The sequence below is a fragment of the Trachypithecus francoisi genome, unplaced genomic scaffold, assembly GCF_009764315.1.
Source record: "Trachypithecus francoisi isolate TF-2019V2 unplaced genomic scaffold, Tfra_2.0 Lachesis_group8, whole genome shotgun sequence".
Lineage (NCBI taxonomy): Eukaryota > Metazoa > Chordata > Mammalia > Primates > Cercopithecidae > Trachypithecus > Trachypithecus francoisi.
This window is the reverse complement of record NW_022681473.1, coordinates 112,390,466-112,410,568: the sequence shown is the minus strand read 5'-3', so window position 1 is coordinate 112,410,568 and position 20,103 is coordinate 112,390,466. Positions and strand designations below refer to the sequence as shown.

General features: G+C 38.9%; 1 protein-coding gene across 1 annotated transcript; it reads left to right on the top strand.

Moving 5' to 3' along the window:
- The first annotated feature begins 11,216 nt into the window (after positions 1-11,216).
- On the top strand, positions 11,217-12,313 carry LOC117080407 (olfactory receptor 8B8). Its single transcript, XM_033205433.1, has one exon. It carries the CDS (start codon positions 11,278-11,280, stop codon positions 12,217-12,219), a length of 942 nt encoding a protein of 313 aa, XP_033061324.1. The 5' UTR covers positions 11,217-11,277; the 3' UTR covers positions 12,220-12,313.
- The last annotated feature ends 7,790 nt before the right edge of the window (positions 12,314-20,103 follow it).

Here is a 20,103-nt window from a genome sequence, read left to right as displayed (position 1 = left end):
CAGTGGTCAATGTGTCTATTTTTATGCCAATTCCATGCTGTTTTAGTTACCACAACTTTGTAGCATATTCTGATGTCTGGCAGGATCATACTTCCAGCTTTGTTCTTTTTGCTCTGGCTTGTTTGGCTATTCAAGGTCTTTTGTGATTTCAAAAAAAATTTATATTTTTTTTTCTATTTTTGTGAGGAATGTCATTGGTATTTTGATAGGGATTTTATTGAATCTGTAGATTGCTTTGGACAATATTGTCATTTTAATAAAATTAATTATTCTAATCTATGATCATGGGATGTCTTTCTTTTTGTTTGTATCCTCTTGAATTTCTTTCATCAAGATTTTGTAGTTTTCCTTGTAGAGATTTTTCATTTCGTTGGTTAAATTTATCTTTGCGTATTTTAATTTTTTGTCGCTATTGCAAATGGGATTGCTTTCTTGATTTCTTTTTCAGGTAGTTCATTGTTTGTGTATAAAAACTGCTGAGTTTTATTTATTAATTTTGCACCTGTAACATTACTGAATTTGTTTATAAGTTCGAAGAGTTTTTTTAGTAGAGTTTTTAGGTTTTTCTATATATATAACATATGTCATCTACAAAAAAGGACAATTTGACTTCTTCCTTTGCAATGTGGATGTCCTTTATTTCTTTTTCTTGCATTATTGCTCTGGCTAGGACTTCCAGTACAATGTTGAATGAGAGTGGTGACAGTTGGGCATCATTGTCTTGCTCTAGTTATTGAGAAAAATCTTTCAAATTTTCCCTATTCAGTAAGATGTTAACTGTGGGTTTGGGATATATGGCTTCTATTATGTTGATATACTTTCCTTCTACATCCAATTTATAAGAGTTTTTATCATGCAGGAATGTTGAATTTTATCAACAGCTTTTTTCTACATCTATTGAGATGATTATGTGGTTTTTGTCCTTCATTCTATTGATGTGATGTATGATGTTTATTGATTTATGTACATTAAACCATTCTTGCACTCCTGTGAAAACTTGTCAAGGTCTGTTTAGGTTTTCTGTTTCTTCTTAGTTCAATCTTTGTAGGTTATATGTGTCCAGGAATTTCTGCATTTCCTCTAGGTCTTCAAATTTATTGGTGTGTACTTTGCACCATAGTCTCTAATGAGCCTTTATATTTCTGTGGTATTTGTTGTGACATCTCCTTTAATTTCTAATTTTATTTATTTTGGTGTTGCCTCTTTTTTATTAGTATAGCTAATAGTTTGTCAATTTTGTTTCTTTTTTTTTAAAAAAAACAGCTGTTTGTTGATTTTTAAATATTTTAGTCTCAATTGTATTTATTTCTGTTCTAATCTTTATTTTCTTCTACTAATTTTAGATTTGGTTTGTTCTTGCCTTTCTAGTTCTTTTTGGGGAATTATTAGGCTGTTTATTTAAACATTTTTGTAGTTTTTTAATGTAAGCATTTATTGCCATATACTTGACTCTTAATACTGCTTTTGCTGTGTCTTATAGGTTTTGGTATGTTGTGTTTCTATTTTTGTTTGTTTCGAAAAATTATAAAATTTCTTCTTAATTTCTTCCTTTGCCCATTGATGACTCAGGAGCATGTTGTTTAATTTATAGTTATTTGTACAGTTTTGAATGCTCCTTTTGTTACTAATGCCTAGTTTTATTCCATTGTAAGCTGAGAAGGTACTTAATATTATTGTAATGTTTTATAATTGTTGAAACTTGTTTTGTGTCCTAACATATGGTTAATCCTGGAAAATGTTCCATGTGCTGTTGAAATAAAAATGTGTATTCTCTAGCTGTTGGGTGAAATATTTTGTAAATGTGTTAGGTCCATTTAGTCTAATGTGCTATTAAAATCTGTCTTTTTTTGTTGATTTTCTGTCTAGATGACCTGCCCAACACTGAAAGTATGATGTTAAAGTGTCCAACTATTATTTAATTGGAGTCTGTCTCTTTAGATCTAATAATATTTGCTTTATATATCTGAATGCTCAAGTGTTGGGTGCACATATTTTTACAATTTCTATATTCTCTCGTTGAATTGATCCCTTTATAATTACTGAATGGCTTTCATTGTTTCTTTTTTATCTCTTAACCTGAAGTCTGTTTTATCTAAGTATAGCTACCCCTGTTTGCTTTTGTTTTCTGTTAGCGTGAACTATTCTTTTCAATCCCTTTACTTTCCATCTATGTATGTCTTTATGGGCAAGATGAGTTTCTTGTAGGCATCATATAGTTGGGTCATTTTTAAAAAATATATTGTTCAGTCAGTCTGTATCTTTTAAATGAGGGAATTTGATCCATTTACATTCAATGTTATTGTTGATAGATGAAGACTTATTCCTGTCATTTTATTGTTTTCCATTGTTTAATATATTGTTTGTTCTTTACTTACCCTCTTATATATTTTTGCAGTTGAGTGGTTTTCTGTAGTGATAAGGTTTGATTCCTTCCTTTGTGTACCAGTTCTATAGTTTTGCCTGTTTTTATGATGGTGGTTATCATTTTTCACTTACAGATGTAAGATTCCCGAGAGCGTTTCTTGTAAGGCTGGTCTAGTGGTGATGGATTCCTTAGTTTTTGTTTGTCTGTGAAATATTTTATTTCTCCTTCATTTCCGAAGGATAGCTTTGCTGGGTATAATATTCTTGGGTGCCAGTTTTACTTCTTTCAGTACTTTGTATATATTACCCCATTCTCTGTTGGCTCACAAAGTTTCTGCTGAGAAATTCACTGTTAGCCCTGTGCAGATTTTCTTATATGTAACTCGATACTTTTATCTTGCTGCTTTTAAAATTTTTGTCAAAAATTCTTGACTTTTGACAATTTGACTGTAATGTACTTGAGAGGGGATCTGTTTGGGTTAAATGTATCTGGGGTTCTTTGAGATTTCTAGAGCTGGATGTCCATCTATCTGCCAAGACTGGGGAAGTTTTCTGATATTATTTTATCAAATATGATTTCCTTATCTTTTTCCCTTTCTACTCCTTCTGGAATACCCATAACATGGACGTTTCTTTGGTTAATGATGTTACACAAATCCTTTGATTCTTTTTTTTTTTTTATTTGTCTGCCTGTGTTTTTTCAAAATACTTGTCTTCCAGTTCAGAGATTCTTTTTTTCTGCTTGGTCTAGTCTGTGGTTGAAGGTCTTAATTGCGTTTTTTATTTTATTTACAAATTTTTCAGCTCTAGGTTTTCTGTTTGGTTCTTTTATAATATCTGTCTTGCTGTTGAATTTCTAATTTAAATCATGAATCATTTTCGCAGATTTGATGAATTGTCTAGATGTATTCTCTTATATCTCAGTGAGTTTCCTTAGGAGAATTATTTTAAATTCTTTTTCTGGCAGTTTATACATTAAGATTAGGGTCGGTTACTAAAGAATTCTTATCTTCTTTTGGAGGTGATGTGTTTTCTTGCTTTTTTATTGTTGATATGTCCCTATTTTAATTTCTACACATCTGGTGGAAAAGTCACCTCTTCCAATTTTATGTAGTAGGTTTCTTAGGAAAAGTCTTATTTGTATAAATGAGTCTTAGGATGATGGTTCAGTGGAATGTGTTGGCCTTGGTTCTAGATAAACCCAATAGTGTAGTCACTGTATAATTTCTTATAAATGAGTCTTGGGGTGTTGGTTCAGTGGAATGTGTTGACCTTGGATCTAGGTAAGCCCAATAGTGTGGTCTCTGTGTAGTTTCTTCAGCTGTAATCCACACTAGTGGCATTTGTGAGTTTCTTGATAGCCTAGGCTGTGAGAGTTTATGGCAGCAGTGGTACAGCTTTGCCAGGGGTGGGTTTGCTGGGCTGTTTCTCAGGTTGGGGACATGTGCATACACTTGGTGGGTCAACTAACTTGGGGTCTACCTTGCTGCAGTTGAGGCCATGGCGCTGTTACTCTTGATGGGTGCATTCAAATGTGGTTGCTTGGCCAGCTTGGTGACATGTCTGCCAGAGGCAGCCCACAGGGGTGTTTCTCGGCCCCAGACCGTCATGTGGCTTCTCAGCTGTGGTGTGTGAGTGTTTGCTGGGGGTGGCCCACAGGGCTCTTCCTCCAGCTCAGGACATGGGTGTACAGCTGCTCATTCAGCTCATGAGACTGTTTCTCAGACCTGTGATATGGGCACAAGTCTGCTTGGCTGGCCTATGGTTGGTTTCTCACGTCCAGCACATGAGTACACAGCTGCTTTGCTGGCCTGGGATTGTGTATTTTCCCTGTAATTAGAAGTCTCTCCTGTTTCTGGGCCAATCTGATCTGGACTGGGGAGATATGGATGCAGAGTCTGCCTTTTTGGATTTTCCATCATCACAGATGCGTCTCCACTCCCTTCCTGCACTCTGGTGCTCTCACATTGACACTCCAGTCTAGTCTTAGCTGTTTATTCATTGTCTTGGTCTTTTCTTGTGGGAGAGATGACAATCAGGTGTCTCTAATCAGTCATCTTGCTCTGACTAGATTTTTAAACCATATACGATTTTTTTTTCTAGAGACAAGGTCTTGCTCTGTCACCCTGATTGGAGTGCAGTGGTGTAATCATAGGTCACTGTAGGCTTCAACTCCTGGGCTCAAGAGATCCTCCTGCCTTAGCCTTCCAAGTAGTTGACTCTACGGATGTGTGTCACCACACCTAGCTATTTATTTATTTATTTACTTTTAAGAGACAAAATCTCTCTATTTTTCCCAGGCTGGTCTCACACTCCTAGCCTCAAGCAATCATCCTGCCTTAGCCTCCTGAGTTGTTGAAATTACAGGCATAAGCCACCAGCTCCGAACATATGATCTTGACTTTAGTAGCTTATAACGTAGTTGTGGTTGGGGTAAATAACTCCTAAAGCAGGATGAATTAGACTATGTGGATAAAAAAGATGTGTAGTAATAACACTTCAGTAAGTCTATAACACTTTGCTAATTCGAAGCTACTTGTTGAGCACTGTGATAGTTGATCTTCACACAATCTTGTATGCTAGGTGCTAACATATCTGATTTCAGATGGAGTTACTGAGGTCCAAATAGTATAAGCTTGCTTGGCTAGTTGGAGATGTAATGAGATCCCAGGTTATTTTGCTACAAAGCCTGCTCAGGGTACCATATTTGCCTTCTCTGACAAATTTATCAACAGTTTTCTCCTTTCCTTTTATAGATCATAGATAATTATGTGGTTCCAGCCTTTACCCTTGACTGGTAGTTTCTGCGATCACTTTTATTTACATGACTTCTCAATATGGGTCTTGATATCTTTTTCTCAGCTCTGATCTCACACTGATGACTTGTTACTGACCATTTGCTCTTATATGTCCTTTCAGCACATGAAAGTCAGGTCTAAATTCTATCTCTTTATTTCTCTCTTTACTTCCTTATTTCTGGGTCCTGGGGTTGAGACTTTAGTAACCTTTGACATTTGGCCTTCCCTCTCGATTCTTTCTTTATAACCATTAATCTAGCAAATCTATTAATCCTCTATCACTACAAATACTCGAGGCCTAAAGAGACAAGGTTGTCACAACTAACAGATAAACAGGTTTGATTTCTTTAATTCAAGGAAATGTTCTTGTGCAGAGTAGGATAATAAAAGTGCCCATTTAATACAACTTGTGAAAACTAATGGCATTAATAGGTGTAAAGTGTTTAGCATAGTTCTCAGCACATGGTCAGCACTTACAAAGTATAACATATTAGTACTAGTATTAGCATTCTTAGTACTAATGATACTAAAATATCATTGGGTGATATTTTTTAAAATGTCAGCTTTGTACTTTGTGCAGATTACTCATATTCTACAAATGACATAATGTATATAAAACTTCCTGCACAGTGGTTGGTACATATGTGTTTATACATGGTAATTATTCCTCGACATAGACCTCCAAGGTCCCATCTAACTCTAGAATGCTATATTAAATACACGTATAATTTATGCATAGGTTTGTGTATCAATGAGTTGAAAATAATAAAAGTAAAGTAAGATGAAGTTAATGCAGAAACAGATTACTGCTGAGATTGCTTTCTCAGGAGCGAATGAAGGCCATTTCAAATGAAGACCTTTCAGTTGCCATCTTTTTTCTCTGATCGGGCTCTGTGCCTTCTTATAACTTCTTATGAAACTTGGACTTGGTCTTCTTGGTATGTTGTGATGGTGGCTGCAGCTGGGTCCAACCTTATGCCACCAGAAGCCTGAAGGTTAATGAATGTGTGTGAGAAACATTGTATTGACCCATATTCATGTGAAATGACATATGAAATCACACAAATTAGAATGTAATTTTAAAAAGATAGGAAAACATAGAAATAAATAAAACAAAGAAGCACTATACAGAAATTCAAGTTTTGGAAGGAGGGCAGTTCTGTAACAAAAGGAACAGAGTTAAGAATAGTTCTTCCTACACTGCTTCCTGCTTGGGCTTCATCTGCTCCTCAGGGAACAAGACTTTAGTAAAGCCCCAGTTGAGAGGATTTTGAAGCGTAGTTTCCATGACAACAGGCTTTAAAATGACATACATCCAGAAGAACTTTTCTTGGTTGTTCTATCATCCAAACAAGAATCCTCTAAGGCTCCCGGAGGAAAGTCAACTTTTAATGAAGCCGGAGTCTTTGCTTTCTGTGCCCTAAGGAGCACTTTTCTTGTGGGACTCATTTCATGCTTGTAATAATGACTTATTTTCTTAAATTGTGAGTTAACTACAGTGGGAATGAGAGCAAAGATTGAGGTTTCTCATAATCACTGAGGGAGCGGCAAATTTCTAGGTGTAAGAGTTACACTTGAGGCCTCTTGTTTCTGAGCAGTGACTAAAATATATTCCACATGTGGCAGAGGAGCAAGCTCTGAGGTATGTTCAGATGTCACCCAACACTTATACACAAAACACACACGTGCACACACACAGACACACACTACACACATAGGACTGAGAGAAGGGTGGTAATCAACTTGATGCATGGAAGTCAGACAGCTGCCAATGGGGCTCTAATTGTAAAGCCACCAATTCAGCTGCCTTATCCTGACCAAAATGTACCTCTCATTAACTGAGCGCTGTTTGAAATATCATAACTAGAAATTTTTTTTGTTTTTGTTTTTGTTTTTGTTTTTTGCTAAAGACTTTGTCTTCATTTTAAAAACTGCCGGAAAGAAGGTGAAGAATGTGGATTGTCCCCAGCGAGTTTTAGTAGATTGTGTGCAGATACATTTGTGAGATTCTTCCTGAAAACTTAGTTTTGACATAGAATTGAAGGAAAGTAAGCACTAAGATTGTGAATGTTGGGGAAGAGGAATTTTTGCTGAGACTAGGAGACTACAGATGGGTATAGGAAGACAAAACGGGAGACTGTAAAGAAACCCTTACCTGATTTTAGAATTTGGCTTTTGTGGTGTGGTGGAATGTGGATATTTGAAAAACAGGCATTGGTGATAGGACAGCAAGTAGGGACAGGGTAATAGGGCCTGATATTGTCTGTGGATTGGGTTATGTTGGAGAGACAGGCTTTAAAGTCTGAAGAGTGTATTTTTCCAAAGCTTCTCTCACTCTTGTCAGCTCTCTTCCTCTGCCCTATGGCAGACCCTCTCTTGCCTCTTTCAGGCTCATCTAGCTTTAAGCAAGATTTTTCTTTCCCTCACGCCATTCCTAGAATATATACATTTCATATTTGTTTTATGTCTATTTTCCATAGCATTTATCAGGGCTCTTTCGTTTGTCAACCACTCTGCTTGGCTCTTCCACTTTCAAGATTTACTTTAACCCTCACAACAACACTGTGAATTATCACCATCATCCCCATTTTACAGATGAGGAGATTGAGAATTAGCAATTAATGAGCATTTTGCGAGCTATATGATTTAAAGATAAAAAAAGTGAATAAAACTACAATGTTGCTAGCATCACTATAGTTCATGGAGGGATTGGACAGTAATACATTGTAAATAGAGCTGCAAGAGATCTAAGAACAAAGTACCACAGGATTTGTCGTGGCTAATCCCTGTTAAGGTGTGAGCCGATAATTATTTAAGATTACTCCTGGCATTTAGGCATTTTGATAGGTCATGCTCAAGACATAAAAATTCTCCGTAACATGGTGCTTAATAATTTCAGTTCCTTGATGAATTTAGTGATTCATATTTAGTTTCTTGTCCTGGAATCAAAGAGCCTTGGGTGAGGATACTTCTTCCCAGGTGGAGTAAGGAACATTTTGTTGAAACCTGCTCCAAATACTGTTTTAGGAGTACCTTAGCTGGGATTTCCACAAAAAGCTGTGCTGGGGACAAGGCCATGCTTGCAGATAGCTTATTTTTAGAGGTCATCCCAGGGAAGAGAGGGAGAAAAACAGGGAAGTATGGAAAACCAATAAAACGTTCTGTTATATGTTACCTTAATGGGGAATTTAGGATTAGTTCCTCTGAGGTCTTTTGATGTACTAAGAAGAAAGAACCACTGGAGATACAGAAAAGGGAGACATTTACCCACTGGCTCCCAGGGGTGTTAATTCCTTCACGCTTACAGGTCAGCACGTGCACCAGAATGGCTGAATGGATTCTCAAACATTCCACTTTGTGGTGGCAGAGATATCGCAGGGCTGAAAGGAGGGGATACGTAGTGCAGCCAAGAAATATTGTTATTGGGCTATAGCTGGATGCAGCTCACTGCCACAGCAACCGCAGAAGCCCAAAAGATAGGCTGAGTAATATAAAATGAGGCATAAAACATGTGCAACACAGAGAGCTTGGTGATAGGACCTGAACTCAGGCCTGGTGAAAATATTCAGGATAGTAAGCAGAGAACAACACAGCCAGAAGGCAGGGCCAGCCTTATGTGATTCATAATGTGCTAAAAAGCTTAGAAAGGCCTTTTGCTCCATTTACTGGTTACTTGTTTTGAAAATTCATCCTTTATCTTATTGCTGGTGCTTTGAGCTGAGGCATTGTGTCTGAATTACACATTAAACATAGCACTTGGGGGGGAACATGGCATCAAGTCATCAACACCCAATAGCCTAATAGACTAATTGGTCTCCCTCCCCATAACTCTGACCATGTCACTCTCATATTCAATATGTTCCATGGATTCACATTGCGTACATAATTTCTGTCATGACATTCAAGTCTCTCCACAGTAGGAACCTGGGATGCTATTCCAGGGTTGATACACAGCTATATCCCTTCCTGTACTCTACATTCCAGCCAAACTAAAGGCCAGGTGAATTTCTTCCAGACAATGTAACTGGAAAGATTGGAGACTGAAGTTTTATTCTGGACTCCACCACCAACCAACTCTGACTGGTGGACTTCAATTTTCCTGCCTAGAAAACATAGGGTAGAGGATTAGGCCACAGAACCCCAAACCTGTCTAAATACCCAGATCAACAGGGTGAGAAATACAAGTTATAAAACCCCATGCCTTGGGATGCTAATTTATGATGTCTGGCCTGGGGCAGCAGGATCCATACTTTTAATAAGCATAGAGTTATCTAATTCAATTGCACAGCCAGGTTTATGAACCACAGGATCAGATGATTTTTAAATATTGATTCAAATGTATGGGGCTCCAAGAATGATAATTAGCTGTCACTGAGCTCAGGCAAGGCTCTGACAGGCTGGGATACAGAAGGGATGACTTTTGTAATGAGAGAGGGGAGTTATGAAAAGAGCAAAGCAAGCAAAACAAGAAAGCAAATATCCCGTGGGAAGAAGGCGAATCAAACTACAAGGCCTTCAGGCTCACGATGAGGGGATGGGAGCCTGAGGAAAGCTGAAAATAAAACTGGAAAGAGCAACGATAGAGGACAGGGGCCATCTAGGGGAGCCCCAACAAGTTAGCAATTTTGGAAAAAAACTCTTCTTAACCAATGGAGATTGATTTTTACTGTAAAGCTCAAATTCCAGGAAAACACAGGTTGGTTTGTCTTCTGGACTGGGTGTTGTGCAGCTCAGCAGTGAACTGAAATATAAGTGATAGGTTGAATGTCTTCCACCAGAGTGGCCTAGCATTTTGTTTTTGCCTTTTCTGGATGTTATCACATGCTTTTGCTTAGTTATGTGTGTTCTAGCGTCTTTTTCAAGACATGGTCAGAGCCTTGAAGGCAAAAACTGGGCTTTACATACTTCACTATCTTCTACAGGGAGGTATTAAACTCAGTTATTAAGAACACCAAATCTGGAGTAAGAGGGACCTAGTTATAATATGGCCTTGTAATTTAACATTTAGGGAGTTACTTCATCTCTAAAATGAGGGTGATAAAACCCAGCTCATAGAATTTGGGGTAGAATTAAAATGAAGAATTATATGAAAAATGGTATTGGATCCTGGCATGCTAAGGTCAGTGCATAATGCTAGGATGAAAAAAGCATTGGGTATACATTAAGTGCGCAATAAATGGTAAATTATTGTTTTTGCACAATGCTTTGTGTATTTCCGAGTAAATGTTAATTGAGCAAATATTTGCATGTTTCTAAAAGCCCATTAAAATATTATCAAGGGTATGAGCACAACTTTGTTATATTTCGGGCTGTGATCCCAGGTGAGCTTCTGCTGTTCTACTTCTAATCAGTTCCCCAGATCTCCAAACTCAAAATAAAACTGCTCAGTCTCCTGTCATCGGCTGTCACTGATAATGGTAAGGATGCTGTCACCTTTCTGCAAGCTAGAGAAAGGCCTCAGGGCACAGCCTCATCGGATGCCATGTTCTGTAGCTCAGAAAGAGTTCTGAGGCAGCCGAGGCTCCAGTGCTGCCATCAGGATAGGGCGTAGCGGGCTGGTGCTTAGTCTTTCATCTGCGATATCTCCGTAGCCAATCTGTCTGAACAAGTGAAGATAAGAGCTGGACCAAAAGGTACATCACTGAAGCTCTGGGCTGAAGAGGATGAGTGGCTGAATCTGGATGAGCAGTCCGAACTTTTCCTGAGTCCCCAGTGTCAGGTACTAAAGTCCTGGGAAAGACCACCCCACCCTTCTGCTCTGTCCGGGATGACCCTAACCCTAAGTCTCCAGGCACAGGTGGACTGGATCCGGCCTCTGAGAGGACTCTTCCTGGAGACTGGTCCCAGTGTCTGTAAACTTAAGTAGAAACTGGAGTTGAAAGGACGCAACAAAGGGATCAAAGTAAAGACGGGAGGCCTTCCCGGCAGCACCTGCCCTGGCCATGGAGCGGGGCGTACTCCAGAGGGAGCCGCAGCAAAGCGCCCTCTGCTGAAGTTCAAAATCTCTCTGTGTGCCTCCTATTCTCAAAAAGGAAAGAAGGGTGACTGGGAGGGAAGCAGTGGTCTCTCTCTCCCTCTAAATAACTTTTTCCCTTGTCCTCACAGAATGCCGTAAATGAAAATGACTGCCGAGAATTCCTCCTTCCTGACAGAGTTTATCCTCGCAGGCTTAACCGACCAACCGGGAGTCCAGATCCCCCTCTTCTTCCTGTTTCTAGGCTTCTATGTGGTCACTGTGGTGGGGAATCTGGGCTTGATAACTCTGATAGGGCTCAACTCTCACCTGCACACCCCTATGTACTTCTTCCTCTATAACTTGTCCTTCATAGATTTCTGCTATTCCAGTGTTATCACTCCCAAAATGCTGATGAGTTTTGTCTCGAAGAAGAACAGCATCTCCTACGCTGGGTGTATGACTCAGCTCTTCTTCTTTCTTTTCTTTGTTGTCTCTGAGTCCTTCATCCTGTCCGTGATGGCGTATGACCGCTATGTGGCCATCTGTAACCCACTGTTGTACACGGTCACCATGTCTCCCCAGGTGTGTTTGCTCCTTTTGCTGGGTGTCTATGGGATGGGGTTTGCTGGGGCCATGGCCCACACAGCGTGCATGATGGGTGTGACCTTCTGTGCCAATAACCTTGTCAACCACTACATGTGTGACATCCTTCCCCTTCTCGAGCGTGCTTGCACCAGCACCTATGTGAATGAGCTGGTAGTGTTTGTTGTTGTGGGCATCGATATTGGTGTGCCCACAGTCACCATCTTCATTTCCTATGCTCTCATTCTCTCCAGCATCCTCCACATTCGTTCCATGGAGGGCAGGTCCAAAGCCTTCAGCACCTGCAGCTCCCACATAATTGCAGTTTCTCTGTTCTTTGGGTCAGGAGCATTCATGTATCTCAAACCCTCTTCTATTTTACCTATGAACCAGGGCAAGGTGTCTTCCCTGTTCTATACCACTGTGGTGCCCATGCTCAACCCATTAATTTATAGTCTGAGGAATAAGGACGTCAAAGTTGTTCTAAAGAAAATCTTGAACAAAAATGCATTCTCCTGAGAAAAGGGCAATGCTCAGGAAAGAAACACTGTTTCTCCCATAAGTGATTTGGATTCCATTGGTTACATGGAAGAAATATAATTTTTCCTCAAACAGGTTCATCATCCCCATTTTAAGGGTTCTTTAATTTAGAAATATTCTTAAGAGCATTGAATACTCACATAGCAAGTCTTGAAGATCATTTCACTCAGTTGCCCGCTATTTCTGAGGAGAGACTCAGGCTTAGATACCTTCCCCGAGGTCGCTCAGCTGCTCAGCAGTGGAACTGTGACTAAAATCCAGGCTCTTTATTTCCAGTACTGGCTGCTTTTCATTATGGCTACTTTCTTCCTCCCTCAGCCTCTGAAAGATTTCATTTCAAATGTGAGCTGGCCTAGGATGTTAAAATCTGATTCTGTCTTCAGAAATTATGTGCAACTTTTCAAAGGCTAATTTTAAATGTTGCACTTTTGCAAGTAGGTAGGGAGTCTATAGAATTTTTTGTTGAGATGGCCTTGGCCAAATGACCAGGGAAATTCTTGAAGCATTTTACAGAAGGTGCAGGGGAAGTGTGTTAGGACCCAGAAAGCAGCATGCATAATACCTCTTAAGACAGTGGAGTGGAGCTTCAGGGACTTGGACTTGAAGGGTTTTAGTGATGCTGGGTGGAAGAACTTATAGAAAATGTCAAGGTTACGAAGAACAGAATTTGGGAATTATTTCACATACAATCACATACAATCATTTCCCTGTTTTCAAAAGTCAAGGTAGGGACCAGGTACAGTGGCTCATGCATGTAATCTCAGCTACACAGCAGGCTGAGGGAGGAAAGTCTCTTGAACCTAGGAGGTGGAGGTTGCAGCGAGCCAAGATCATGTCACTGCACTCCAGCCTGGGGCAACTGAGCAAGACTCCATCTAAAAACAAAACAAAACAATAACAGCAACAACAAAAAAACACCTCAAGATGGAGAAATCCACAGCCTCAGGTGGTCAGTTATGGATCTGGAGAATATTTCAGAACCACAGAGAACCTTGTGTTACAAGTCAGTAGTCAGGTGAGACCCACACAGCAGTCAGTCAGTGGAGGGAATGACCACCAAGTGGTATAATGCTGCATGCAGCAGAAACCATGTGGGGTACTTTTTTTGCATGGTTCCACAGATCAACTTTCTGCGCCTTGGCGCCTCATGCCGAATCCTGGGAGATATTCCCTAACCGGTCTCCTTGCCCTCTGGTTTCAGTTGGGTTAGACCAATGGCAACACCAGCAGAGGACATCAAAAGGTAGGAGTGTTAGATATTATGATATTTATTTCCCTGACTTCCTCCCAGCTGGGCTACAGTGGCAGTAACTGAATGCCCCATTTCTTACTGGATTATAATAACTGCTCCCTCCCTTGTCTCTTCATGCCAAGGAGTGATAATGTCTCCTTGCTGTTGCTAACCCAGAGAGCTTGACCATCCCTTTGTGGTTTCTCCCAACCACTTTTGCTTAAACAAATGCAAATAGTTTCTCTGTTGTATTTTCAATTACTGTTTTTGTGTGGATCTTCTGATTTTTGCAGAAACCCTGACTGCTGCACCTTCCAATAAAGGGTGGGAGAAATGATATGGCTCAGGTTTGTAAGCCCACAGCCTAATGGTACTGTATAAAGGAAGGCAGAGTTGCTTTTCGGTTTAACAAGATTATAAATAGTAGATTTCTTTGTAAAACAACGACATGTGAAGTGCTGTGAAAATGTGTTGACTTATGAGTCTCTGTTTAGGAAGATTCTCTTCTATTTAGAAAGAGTAAAGTTTGGATGGATGTATAGTATTGCTCTTTGTGATGGTGCAGATTAATAAGGGTGAATTCAAAAGAATGAGAGGATTGAGTCTTGGACAGCATGGACTAGATAAACCACACAGAATTTAGCTGGCTATGAGACTGACAGGGGCAGAGCAGCATAAAGACTCAAGAAGAGCAGAGCCCAGAGAACTGGATGGTAGAATCAAATTTGAACCTGAGCTTCTCCTCACCAGCTGTGTTACCTTAAGCATTACATGATGTCGCTGAGCATCAATTTCTTCATCTTTAAAAACGTTTTTCTCAGCGGTATTAAGAAAATTAAATGCCAGATTCTCGGTAAATTTGTTTCTATCCCTGTCAGATCCTTTTCCTTTTCATATCAGCACTTGCACTAATTTATTATGTGACCTTGGCACAAGTGCTTCATTTTTCTGGACCTATGCTTGCTTATATGAAAATGATCATAGTCTATCAGATTATTTCTACTTTCCATTTACAAGATGTGTTTATTTATATATTGACCAGATCATACATTTGCTACAGGCTGAACACATGTGTCCCCTCAAATTCAGATTTTGAAATGACGGATGTTGAAAGGAGGTGGGGTCTTTGGGAGGTGATAAGGTAATGAGGGTGGGGCCCTCATGAATGAGGTTAGTGACCTTATAAAAGAGGCCTGAGGCTAGGCGTGGTGGCTCACACCTATAATCCCAGCACACACACAAAAAAGAAAAAAGCCTGAGAGAGACCTCCCCCACCTCTTCTACCATGTAAGAACAAAACAAGAAGGCTCTGTCTAGGAGGCAGAAAGTGGGCTCTTACCAGACACGGAATCTGCTGCTGCCTTAATCTTGGACTTCTCAGCCTCTGGAGACATGAGAAATAAATTCCTGTTGTTTAAAAGCCACCTGGTGTGTAGTTTTGTTATAGTGGGCTGAACAGACTAAGACAATGTTTATGTCTTGGCACTAATTTAAAACTAGTACCAAATAATAATCAGTGAAAAGAAGCCTCCTTTTACTTCAGTTTTCTTGTCATCCAGTCCTCTTCTTTTCTAGGGGTTATCATAGTTGCCTGTTAGCTGTATATTTTTACATAGTCACTGCATGCACAAGTTGTGTGTGCCTGCACATACATACACACAATTTTTTGATTTGTTTCCAAAGTCATGACAACCTGCTTTGAAATATATCCACTATGAAAATTAATTAGAAGAGGAATGAATTGTTACTAAGATAAATAAACAGAGAGGAAAGCCTAAAAATGTATATGAAGGGTTGTGGTTTGGAAAAAAGTGGGGAAGAGAAAGTAATGATGTGAAAACAAGGGAGCTTTAGCTCTGGCTGCAAAAGTGTACACCCCAAGAGAGACACAGCCCACAGCAAGAATTTGTTTGTTCTGATCCATTGCCTCCAATTCAGTTTTCATGACTGCACGAAATTCCATCATATGGATGTATTATATGTAATTAACAATTTTCTACTACTGTACATTAGGTTATTTCCATTTTTCCAAATTATAAGGAATACTTGTTTAACACACTTATTCAGCAACTCTTTGGGTTTTCCCCATACTTTGGATATATTCCTGGACAGAGACTGACTGAATTGCACACGATTCTTGAATTTGGTTGCAAAAATCCTTCTTGAAAGTTTAACTCAATGTGCACTCTCATTACCAGAATAAGCACATCTGGAAAATCTACTCTTGGCCAGGTTCTGTCCTAGTCGGGGCGCTGCTCATAGGGATGTGTTACTTTTAGTTTTGGTGATGGTAGTGTTTATATTATTGTCTCCTCCTTTTTACATCTTTTTTCCTGCTACTTTATTTCATCAACTACTTGTGGTATGTGGATCGATAAAGAAAACATGGAGCAACGTTGAAAATGCTTTTTTCCTTCTACATTTCTTTCCATAAACACTCGCCTTATGTCTTAAACGGCTTTTTCTTGGCTTGACCATATTTCTGGTTACCGGTTTAATCAGAGGAAGGGCAGACACCCTTGGCCTTTGTGGTAATGTATGAATCCGAGGTCTCTTTCTGGAATATCTTCCTCCTTTCTCCCTCTTGGGTTTCAGTGCCGCTTGTCTGTGCTTTCACAGCACACGGCACATGATCTAGTAAGTGCTGGACAGTGTGGGACTGTTACTTGCTTACTTTTCCATATATACTCCCACCACAAATTACACTCTGAGTGTTGTACAGGCAAGGTCACCAGTGTCTGTTTTGCTATATCCCCCATACCTAGCACGGTGTCTGGCATAAGTAGAGTAGGAATTTAGCAAATATTTATTGGATACAAGAATGGAGTGTCTAGCAGTTTTAGAAGCTGCCTTACTAAAGGGGCTTTCCTGTTTTCATCCTTCTGGCAACACATTCCTTTCTTCCACCACATTGATGAACATATGCCCGTCACCCCAGTCCCCTGATCATATTCTTCCTGTTCACTCAAGATCACCAACTTTAGACTCATGTCACCTGGTGCCTGTAGTAGAAAGTAGACCCTCCCTTAGTTTTGTAAACCTCAACTTTCCACCCCTTTATATGGTAAAATGTATAGCATAATATAAAATAGGTAACTTAAGCTCTAAATCTTTTTTCAATTGAACATAGGGCTTTGAAGGATTTTATAAAATACCAACAATTGAGCATTCATTTTGTACTCTCCATTTAAACTGATATCCCAGAGGTAACACATAGAAGAAAAATTTACATGATGAGAAAATGAATCATTCACGCATGGAGCTCTCATTTTCCCCAGAATACTTGCCTGAACACTCGCCTTGAAAAGATGAATATACTTAGAAAAAAGCCACCAAGACCATAGCCTGATTCACTTTTGCTGTCTTTGCAGGGTACGATACTGCTTTCTCAGAACAAATCTTCCTTTTAAAAAAAAAAATTATCACAAATGAGTATGTTTTATATCTTCCCAGAATTGCTTCTGGGGCATTTGATAATACAGAGTTTTTTTGTAACTAAGTTCCTTGGTAATTTTTATGGCAAAGATTGGCACTTTTTCTTTTGCAATTCACAGTACATTATAGGGAGATATTTTGAGACTATGCAAGTATTTTGTTCTTTTTCAAACTTTCACACATTGGTTTTAGCATCCATTAATAATCAGTTATTGCCTGAATCAATTATTACTCTAATGCCTGAAAAATGAAGATTTTCTAATTCCATCAGGCCTTCTTTATTTGTTAGTGGGCATTCTGTTAAGTACTGTTTCTTCTCATCAGTTTGTTCATTCATATATGTCATTATGGACTCATGTTTTGTAATTTTATCTAATTGGTTATGATTCATTATCATCATTGTTTACTCTGATGCTCAATTTGTCCCTGATGTGGCCAGTGGGAGCTACTTCACACTGATTTCTGTGTCCTTTTAATGTAGCACCACTTTATCACTGTCTGGCAAAACGGTGCATTTCAGGTTCATGCTGCCCATTCCCCACCCAGCGTTGGTACTGTTTAGAGATTGATGGCATTTACAACTAAGAAATGAGTGGTAGTGGAGATGAGCTATATTTAATGTGATGCTGTGAGCAGATATTCAGTGGAAGAACATTCATGTCTGTAAAATACAATTTTTATGTCTGTCCCTCTGAATACACCTGTCTGGGCAAATAATGGACTTGTCTCTGTGAATGGGCCAATACTCTGGCCAAAGCCAATGATTCCTAAGTGTCGCTTGTGGCCCTTTTCTTACCTCTTTTTACCTCCTCACATGACAGCTTCTTCCGGTTCCTATTAGTAACTGATGGGACTAGATGAGAAGAAAATCGGCCTGAGGTGGAAGAAAGAAAGCCCTGAGACTTTTACCCACACAATTTGGTTGTAAATGCCATTCTGTCTGGCCTCCTCAAAGACATGACTGCTTGTCCCATTTGCTTCTTCCATTCTTGTAGTATTTTGCAGTATCTTCCTTTCCTGCTTCTTCCCTTTTAAATTTTTTTCCATACTACCCTGATCTGAGAATGAATGTGGACCTATAGATAAAAATTTAATATTCAAGGGACATGAGTTTTTCAAACCCTAATAATAACATTTTTGAGACTTTATTTGTCTTATGAACTTTAGATACAAGTTCTCATTTAATCTCCTGTACAAATGCATGAGATAATTGTCCCTGTTTTATAAATGGGCAAACCGAGGCTGTAAAAAGTTAAGGTACTTGCCTAAGATTGCACAGATAGTCAGTGGTGGAGTAAAGAATTGAATTTAGACTGCAGGACTCCAGAGTCGCCCACACTTTCAACACTAGCTGCCTTCCAGAAGGCTCAGTCTGGGTGTGCAAGAAGGAGCATGCGTGGTGCATATATATTTTCACCTTGTACAAAGTCCAAATCCTTGCTGCCTTTGAGCTGAACAAGTCCCTACATTCACTCTCAGTTGAAACAATTTGTCAAATAAAATGCTAAGATGAAGACATTAAAGATTTTTCTCGTTATTTAATGCACTGAGCATTAGCTCAGTCATTATTATTAAGGATCAGTAATATAAACATATCGGAGACCTACTGATCTCCTGTTACATGGATTATGCAATAATGTATTTAGAAAATGTTTATTGAGGTTATATTCCTAACTTCAGCCAGGTGATAATGCCTGCTAGGTATAGAAGATGGTAAATACACTTTGAAGAAATCCTTAGACCTTAAAATACTGAAATTATGCAGTATTTTTTAATTTTTAAAAATTATTTTTCTTAAATTTGCAAAAGCCATGTTTTACTATTGTAGGACTATGTGAGATAAGGAATATGTAGCAATAAGCAAAATTTTAAAAAAATTCCACAATCCTAGCACTTTTAACCACTTTTAACATTTTGGTGTATATTTTTCTGGGTATGTCTGTGTAGTTGTGACGGCAGAGACCAGTTTGCAAAAATTATATATGCATATATATATATGTGCATATATATATGCATGTCTATATATACACACACACACACACACAAAGATGTGATCATGTTAAGTTCCCTTTTGCAATTTTCTTTTTTTGTAATTGACTTTTAAATTTTATGTAGAGATGGGGTCTCACTATGTTGCCAAGGCTGGTATTGAACTCTGGGCCTCAAGTGATCCTCTTGCTTTGGTCTCTGAAAGTGTTGGGATTATAGGCATTAGCCACTGCACCAGTCCTGCAATTTTATTTTCATTGTGTAAAATGTTATAAATAGCCTTCTGTATGATTAAATATATATACCAAAATTATGGTTTTTACTTTGTTGTGTTTATAGCTATCAGGTCAGTAGAAAGACAAATGTTTCTGTTTGCCTCATAGAAAACATAGTTTCCTTCTTTGCAAAGAACTTTGTAACAGTGACATTTCATCTGATGATACTAAATTCCTTTTCTAAATTCTAAAAGTAGCTTTCCCTTTCTTATCCTTAGGTGTCAAATTCTGCATATCCCTTGCACCATTCTAGTTCAGGTTTTTTGTCTCCAGTCCCATCTGTCTCATTTCTAAAAGCCAGAAGGCCAGCCTGATGATGTCAGCACTCTCCCATCTTGCTTACCATTGGCCACAGTTAAGTCCAAATTGTGGTAACAACTGATTTGGGCCCAAACTGTGATTCTGGTCTCCTTTATGCTTTGCCCCTTACATTCTCTAGAGCATGTGGGGCTTTCTGTCCCAGAAGGTAAATAAGGAAGCTGCTGAGGGAGAGGAGTGGTTTACAGGACTGATGAGAAATTGGGAGAATGAACGTGTGGTTCAGAGTGACCCAGCCTTCTTCCTACAGACCCTTTCCTTTTTTTTTTTTTCCCTAGTTGAATAGGTATGTTCTCAGGGCCCCCACTAATCTCTTGCATTTTCAACCTTTCTCCTTTGTAGTGAAGACAACTGTTGTCCAGCTCAGTTTAGACCTAAATGCACAAATTTAATCTGTGGTGTGCATTGAGAGAATTACAAGGTCCGATTGCACATCCAAGCTGGGTTTCCCAATTAACTTTATCAGCAATAAAGTTGGCATTTTTTTTCCTGTGTTACTGTTGTTTTAATTTTTTTGATTGATTCTAGTCTCAGACAGAAAGGGATATGATTAATTATGTCACCCTAAGATAATCAAAAGGGTCAGAATCTAATTTAAGCAGAGTCCATTAAAAT